The sequence below is a fragment of the Ammodytes marinus genome, assembly GCF_949987685.1.
Source record: "Ammodytes marinus genome assembly, chromosome: 20".
NCBI lineage: Eukaryota > Metazoa > Chordata > Actinopteri > Uranoscopiformes > Ammodytidae > Ammodytes > Ammodytes marinus.
Window position 1 is genome coordinate 12441516 of NC_137224.1, and position 8512 is coordinate 12450027.

An 8512-nucleotide genomic window follows, 5' to 3' on the forward strand; every position below is an offset into this window, starting at 1 on the left:
TATAATAATTTATGTAATAGTCTGTTCATATTGCGGGCTATATTTATACAATTGATTATCGATGGTAGATGACGTTGCAAATGTGGGTCAAATAAATTCACTTTGTACTTATAACTATATCGAGGTGCATCTAAAACAAAATTAAATATCAATGAAAGTTTCCTTTTTTCTGTAATTTAATTAAAAAAGTGAAACTTAAATATGTTCTAGATTCATTACACATTAAGTGAAATTAATCTAGAATAAACATACTTTTCAGAAGGTCAACATTTCTGGTTGGTTGTATGCAATATTCTAATATTTTGAGATACTGGATTTTTTATTCCATGATCAATCAATCAATCATCCAAAAAGAAGGCCTGACATATTTCACTTTGTGTAATGAAAGTTTAACTTTTTTAATGGACTTTCCATGATATTCTATTTTTTAAATGCACCTGCAGACTGCTCACTGTCAACTATTCTATCATAAAACAATGCAGGGACATCAAGATTAGTTGGCAGAGATGACATCCCCTGTATAAAATGAACTGCCCCCTGATTTACGGTTTAAACTAGCAAGGCATTGTGGGAAAATGTGCCGTCTTTTACATTTTTACATCAGTAAATCTGTGTTCGATCTCTGGGTCTACTTCTGAAAGCTGTGGGCTGGCACTTAACAGAATGACTTACACCTGGCTTGACAAAGCGCCCCTTTACATCCTGGATTGGCATTTATGCAACTGACTAATCCAAAGTGCCCAGGCTAAACTTTGTCAAGGCTGGCTTTATCAATCATCCTGGATATCTTAATACCACTTTTATGCAATAGGCCCCTGATCAAAGTCAGGTGTTCAAAAGTAAAGGTGTTTATTGCCGAGCCCTATAGCTTCAGGGAGACCCATTGGCCAACACAACAAACAAAAAGGTTCCCTGTCTTTAAACAAAAAAGGTTCTATCTAAAGTTAAATGAAAATACAAGTGCTGAACCTCCCTAGCCACAATCAAAACAGGAGAAAAGGGGGGATAAACAAAAAGGGCAGGCCTCCCCTACACGGCTTCCTGGCTCACCACAGCATTAGGATACGACAGGACAGAACTGTTAAGCAGTTGATAGCGGTAGTACAACCAGGTGGCAGAAGACAGCAGACAGCGTTCAGTGGAGAGCAGCACATGGGAGCAGAGAGAAGAAAACAACTGCCATGCAGCTCCTCTTTTAAGCATGCAGCCCCTTGATTAGTTCTCTAGGTGTGCCTTGTTTAGGAGCAGCAGAGGTAGTGGAGCAGAGGAGGGTGGAGCCGAGGATCTTGAGGCAGCATATACAAGAGTCCATTAGAAAATACACAGGTAGTCAGTCACCCTTTAGACAGTGTTAACGCCGGCCAGTAACTACACGACAGTTAATCCGGCAGGACCATTTGTGTCAGAATAAATGAGTGCTGCTTGTGCCAGTGCGGTGTTGGTCCAATCAGCAACAAAACATAACTCATCAAGCTGCTGCACAGAAAAACAGGACTTGATATTAAATTATTGTTCATTTATTATCTTGTGCTCATTTGACAATTGTTTGTTTTTTTCACCTTAAAGGACCCTAAATTCCATATGGTATTTGTAGTTAAACAATGATTGTCTTATTGTTAAGATTGTCTGCAAAACAGTGCACATAGCAGCGTTAAAGTTGGGACCCCCCTCCAACATCCGACTCACTCTGTAATTCTATATGTGTCACTTTTATAACTTTGCCCAGAACACCAGCTTAGAGTAACCACAGACATGCATGCCTTAGTTCATCCCTGATACATCCCATCACGATACAAACATGTAAGGGGATGACGTCCCTGGTGTGATTATTCCTGGATCATGGTCTCCCATTGGGTTTTCTTTGGTCCTGCAATCGATATTTGGATGCCTCAACTGTCATGTTCACTAGCTGTAAATTCTCACTTAAACTCATCACAGGAACCATCACATAAATCATACTTAGATATCCATTAACACATGATGCTTCAGCAGTTATGTGTATACATGGAGTTATGCAACTAAATATTTGTTTATTTATCATCCCTGTATCATATCTGTACTATCATAATCCAATAACCAGTAACTAGCTAATGTTAGGTTTAGCTAAGATCACTGTAGCTTTGGATGAACTTTTGCCATAACATAGTAGCATAAAATACTACAGGCATGACTTGAAATTAAAAATGACCTCTGAATTTATTTTTGGGTGAGCATCATGCTATGAGAGCTGTGAGAGGAAACCAAACATGTAAATCTGTGGGCAGGAGAAGTAATCTATGCATATTCAGGTGATAATTCTCTTTAGGTTCAACACTATTTGCGACCCCCTTTTACATTGGCTCTCAGTTTATTACAGTGTCATCCAATTCAATAATATTACAAAAAAGTTGATAAAAGCCAAATAAAAAAAAACACTGAATACTAATAACTTTGACCCACTCATTGAAGAATGTATAGAGTAGTGGCCTTTCTGTCTAAGGGATACTATGTATTAAAATCTCTTTGTAAGCAGTTTCCAAGTTCTCTCAGTCAGACATGACCTTCATTGTGCGTAACGAATGTATTACATGTAAGATTAATGACAGCAGTTAAAGCGTATGAAATACTAGCATGAGTTGTGTAGTCGCTCATTGGGGCACTTTTTAGCACTTGTTAATGAGGTCGCGTGTTGCAGTTAGCCTCCAGGCGTGTGACTGTTCTGTGTTAGCCTGTGTGCCCCGCTTTTAGTTCCTGTAAAGCTCATGCTTTGGGTGGGAAGGCGGGAGGAGTGGGTGCCACCTGTCAAAGCGGGAAAGTGATCTCCACGCTGGAGCCTCTCACATATCAAAGTGAGCTCCTTTAATCCGTGAGGGGAGGGATTGTCACTCATACTACTGTAAACCAAATCCAGTATGGATTGATGCTATGAGCACTTCACACCCTGTGTGCAACCGTATCTTCGGAACACACAAAGGCATTTCCCATTAGGGTTCAATCATAGACAGATAAAAGTACTAATTTAATTTTAAACGGTTATCTGACATTTGCAATTTCAAAGAGTTACTTTAAAAAAACATTGATTTATTATACTACATTCTTTATTTCAGATTTCATAAACTCACAAGAAATTCAATATTCAAAAATATAATCAGGTCATAAAAATCTAATCTGATGCTACTAAACTAGACATACAGTATACAATAGAAGAGCATCAGAAAAAAACGTGCATGAAAATGTAAGCATCTTTGAGCATTTTGGAAAAGCGCAATATACTGTAGACCTTATATAGTATAATTATTAGAATATTGAAACAACACAATCTCCAAAAATAATATTTCACATCTTCCACAAACTTAACAGCACTGATGCATGTTTGACTGTTTTGCCACAGCTAACAAACGTGTCAACATCTTGCATCAGCAACATGCATTGTGATCAGTTTTAGCTTCAGCACATCCTTCTGGTCTCTTCAGTATTGTGCACTCGGTTTGAACTCCCATCCAGAAACCAGGAAGCATCTTTTTCTCAGCAGTAGTCTTAACTCTATGCAACAGACTGACCTCCTTCTCTGACTCCTCACCAGATACAATATAAAAGCATAGAATCCCTGCCGGCTGGTCCATGTACACTCCAATTGTGGAGCACTGCGGGAAATCTTTTATTGCTGTGTTTAAGCCGTTGAACCAGACCTGGTAACGGTCTCCAGACCAGCAAAGACCCCAAGAATCTTCGTTGTCTCCGATGCCGCTCGGCCCAGAATTTGCCCTCCTTCCTGTTCCTTCAGAGGTGACTCCAATCGTCACCCACCCTGTGTACTCCACCTCCCAGTAGGCCCTCGCATTCCAAATCCACTCTTTGCACAACACCTTTAATTTAAATAAATGAAAAGAAGGAGAATTAATGAAATATGTCTGCTTCTTTACCAGATAGCCTGTTACTGTCTTTGTTTCGTGTTCTGACATACCTGTGGAGTGCACTCATATCTCTCTGGTCTATCCAGGACAGGACAAACCTCCTGAGTTCTTCGACGCACCATAGTTTTGCAGCCCGAAATCCACAACATCCTGTTTGAGGTCTTATCATCCAAAGATAAATTCATCCAATCTAGAGGAGAAAATGTGTCAGTTTTAGTTTTTTTTCAAATACATCCTGGTCAATATTGCTGAACATTAAATTATTATGGTTTTCCATCTTTTGTGATCTATAATACATATATATATAGAGAGAGGGACAGTTTCCGCAAGATATACAAAGTTTATCAGTTTCACAAAGGCTAAACTCTATAGGAGTCAATTAATTAAAAAGACATGAACATGTGTATAATTATTTGAGAGAAAAAAACTTCTCATACACTTCAAGAGCTCAGCTCTGCTTGTTGGCTCTGGGATGTCCGGCACATATTCTGGAACTGTTTCTGTAAGGAGAGGAAACTCGCTTAATACAAACTCATGGTCGCTACACAATGAGTATGAAAAGGCCACTGCATTCTTCAAGTTCGTTACCTGGCTTGGTCTTGTCACTCTTGTTGGATTTGACCTTCTTCCCTAAAAAGATCAATGCCAAAGGTTAAACTGGGGGGTTGTGAGGAACTGTTTCCACACAAATATATGACACCACCCTCTACCAATGCGGACCTGGAACACGATGCCGGATGAAGAATTTGGGCATTACGACAACATTTTTATTCATAAATGTCTGGGACCAACTATGAGTGGGACTAAAAGCCCTTATGTCGAGAAATGACACATGACAATGACATGTCTGATGGCAGCAGAAGCGATACATTTGTATCTGTAGCACCATTGTATCTTGCAATACATTTCCAATATTACAAATGTATGGGGAGTTTGTCTAATGTGATCACACACATTGTTCACATCCAGTTTCTTCTTCTGAATAGCTATTAGGTGGAAGTAATAATCATCAAGATTCTACTTCTTCGATCCAAAATAACTGTACAGACAGTTTGCAAATGCACACACTGTAGGTCAGAATACATTATATTAAAAGGTACTGTTTTAAAGGCCTTAAATGCCATCAAAATATGATATATGACTTTTTAGTATTTTTGTGACACCCACCACTTGCAAATCCAAAATACAGTGTTTGCAAAGAGAGCTATCACCAAGTCAGAGTTCAGCATCATTCTATATATTTCAAGTCATCCTTGTTAATGCTTATGCAGGAAAACAAGCAGAACACTCTGCTGAGGTAGCACATCCGTCAGTAACTGCATCAGCAGATAAAGTATTTACTCGTTAAGTAGATGCATATATACATATAACATGCTAGTAATTATGCAAATGTATAAATGTTTTAAGTAAATGGTTTTACATTGCGTATAAAAAGTGGTACCTGTTTTTTTAGTCCCTGTGATGTTTACTGTAGAATTGGTTCCACTGGGCATCTTGAGGCTGTGTGCTAATAATCCACTTCCAGAGGCTTCAGAATCCTTTGATTCATCCAAAGTAAAGGTGCAAAGCTGTCTCCTGTACTTGACTTTTATACCCGGAGTAAATACTAAGGTGGTGGTGGGGGTGAAGACGATGCGTCTTTAGGAATGTCTGAGCTGTTTGGGGTCAGGGGAACAGGGTAAGTGGGGTTTACAGAGTTGCGTGCTCTTGAATTTGCCATATGAATAGATGAGCCATTGAGCAAAGCCTTTGACACCACTGATACCTTAGAGGTGGGTTTTTCACAAGCAAGACTGAAATATGATTCAGAAGCTGGTTCTGTCAATGTTGTTACCACTAAAAGGAGAACAGAAATAGAACCTTGTTTTCTTCATTTATTCCGACCGACTCTGTTGTATACATATTCAGATTCACAAACCAGGACACAATGTGTCTTATTCAGTGTTTATTTATTGAAACGTTTTCATAGTTTGCATACATGCATACCAAACTGCACAACCCTAAACATTCTAAGCTAGCAATAACAATTGAGGAATACAAACACATACAAATATATCAGAGTAAACATTGAGTTCAGCAAAGTCCAAAGAATTGGAAAGTCAAAGGTGGTTCCGAACTGATACATTGTCTGCACTTTGTTCAGTTTATTGAAATATACTAGCCTATTTACTGCTTATGTTCCTCAGAGATACATCATGTAAGGAACATATCTAATGTGCACTAATGTTTTCATCATAATGTCATGTGCACAAAAGTCATGCAAGCTTATGTTGTGTTAGTAACATTCCAATGACAATCAATACAAATGTAAACGTGACCAGTCATTTTGCGTTTAAAGCTGCCATTATGAGCGCTTTACCACAAAATGATGAACTAGTTTCACTCCTCTCTCAGCCATACTGGTCAGTGGTCTTTATTCTTCCTTCTTTACGATCAAACAATGTGACTGTGGGCCCACCCAGAAACCAGGCATCATTTTCTCCTTCTCCTTAAAGGAGCTCTTAATCTGATGCAAGAGTTCAACCTTCTTTCCTCCCGCGCTCTCCTCCCCCTCCTTCCCCTCCTCCACAGCATAAAAACTAAGGATACCAGCAGGCTGGTCCAGGTACACACCAATTGTGGAGCACTTTGGAATGTCTATGATCTCTAGGTCCTGGCCCTTGTGCCAGGCATGGTAGCCGGAACCGCTCCAGCCAAGACCCCAGGACTCCTCGTTCTCCCCTAGGCCACAGGATCCGTCGCAGTTCCTCCTTCCCGCGCGTTCGTACACCACACCGACCACGACCCATCCAGAGAACTCCACCTCCCAGTAGCCTCGGAAGCCCACAATGCCTTCTTTGCAAAGAACCTTTTGGAACGTGGTTGAGATGAATGACAGCTCAATTGAGACGTAATCTAACATAACCAGTGATTTACTGTAGCTGGCACCACGAGAATTTAGAGCAGGCTCGCTTCCTCTGTTGTGCAATGCCAAATCCGTTTGCTCAGGATTTAAATAAACACAGGGGGCAGCCCTCAGGTCCATTATACTGTTGCCTCCTTTGGACAATCAAATCAAACACCATGTTATGGCAGTGTGATGACAAGTATATGCTGCTCTTAAACATGGTGAATAAAGAGACAATATGTTTTGAATGCCATAATTACAGACTAAAATAATATAACCAGATATTCACACATTACCTGTGGAGAATACTCATATCGCTCTGGTCTATCCAAGACGGGGCAAGTGACTTTATCAGTCATACGGGCCACCTTAGAGCCACCCTCTGCTATCCACAGCCCCTTATTGGCTGTCTTGTCATCCAAGGAAAGGTTGAACCAGTCTAGATAAACAGAGACAAAATTGAGATTTTTGTATTTTTTGACCAAATTGTGAAAGAATAGGAAGCAGGAAGAAGAGTAATAAATATTACGTTTGATGAGATCATCTCTGCATTTGGGTTCGGGGATATTTGGCTCATAGGCTGGGGTCTGCTCTGAGAAGTGCCAAAGTGAAAAATCATGTGAAGTGTGCATTGAGAGTATTTGTTATCTGCATTTATAAAACATGTAAAAAAAAACACAATAGGTTGACTGTCTTACCTGCGGATGTGTTTCCAGCTTTGGCTTTTTTTGCTACAGAAGATAAACAAAAACAAAAATGGGTTTTCACCAGAGCAACTTGTATTGAGGTCGACTTACTCGACTGTTATAAATACTATAGGCGAAAGTTTGTCTGAGGTGTGTGAACAACAGATGATGAAGTAGTCCACACTTAGAAAACAAATCATCACATCAGCAAGTGCGTGCTTTCTTGAGCCAGTGGTTGATTCATGCCAGGGGGCAGGAATCATCTAGACACCCCACTGGCTGTAGGGTCGGTCACACTAAAGCCCAGCACGAGGCCGGGGCAGTTAATCAGATAATAAGCTTGCTGGGATCAGATGAGTTGGGGATATAGAGTCAACAGCATTTACCCAATCACTTAAATAGCAACTGGGAGAGTTGAGCAAAGCCATCCAAAAAGCCAAGTAATGCATTTTTAATCTGGTCTCAAAGCAAAAGTTCCTGCATTGCAATCGAGCTATGCGAAGATAAACAATTGTAACACTTCTAACTTCATCCCTAACGTTAATAATGTAGGGGACGATCTGCAATCATTTAGATTTCAAATTAAGCTTGATTCTAGGTGCCAGTGTTGAGTCATAACTTTCCTTGAAGCAATAATTGATATTTAAACTTATCCCAGGCTTATCCCTAATGCAGTATCACTTTTGTAAATTGTATTTTGGAGTCATGTGAAAGCATTCAGTCTCCAGTTTTCTGTTCAGGACGGAGATCAAGAGGAGGAGGACACTTAATCCCCACAGCATTAGGATGTCAACATGGATGGAGATGAGTTATGTGTTTTATTTATATCGACAAGCAACATCCCCCTCTTAAGTAAACTATCTGTTTCATTCACACAACAGCATCATTTATGAAGACAAGTCATTGGAGGGCAATGTTGCAGGTTTTGTTTGGAACTGTAAGAGTTGAAGCACAGAGTTCAAGGTGACGCTGCACCCTGCAAGCGTATGTAAATCTACTTGTCATCATTATCCACATTTTTCATACCTAATGGTTATTTTTAGGCC

The 8512-nt window shown here is 39.8% G+C and overlaps 1 protein-coding gene across 1 annotated transcript; it reads right to left on the bottom strand.

Annotated features, from left to right (window-relative positions):
- Window positions 1–3066: 3066 nt before the first annotated feature.
- LOC307266922 (tripartite motif-containing protein 16-like protein) lies at window positions 3067–5436 on the bottom strand. Its single transcript, XM_080049055.1, has 5 exons — window positions 5335–5436; window positions 4482–4523; window positions 4331–4393; window positions 3944–4083; window positions 3067–3845 (listed from the first exon to the last, which is right to left on the bottom strand). Exons 1-5 carry the CDS (start codon window positions 5384–5386, stop codon window positions 3396–3398), a joined length of 747 nt encoding a protein of 248 aa, XP_079905181.1. The 5' UTR covers window positions 5387–5436; the 3' UTR covers window positions 3067–3395.
- Between the last annotated feature and the right edge of the window lie 3076 nt (window positions 5437–8512).

Coding starts and splice junctions, on each gene's coding strand:
- LOC307266922 (XM_080049055.1), bottom strand. CDS start 5,386: ATGCCCAGTGGAACCAATTCTACAGTAAACATCACAGGGACTAAAAAA. Junction 4,394..4,481: donor GAGTGACAAGACCAAGCCAG/GTAACGAACTTG, acceptor CTCTCCTTACAG/AAACAGTTCCAGAATATGTG. Junction 3,846..3,943: donor GATATGAGTGCACTCCACAG/GTATGTCAGAAC, acceptor TTTAAATTAAAG/GTGTTGTGCAAAGAGTGGAT.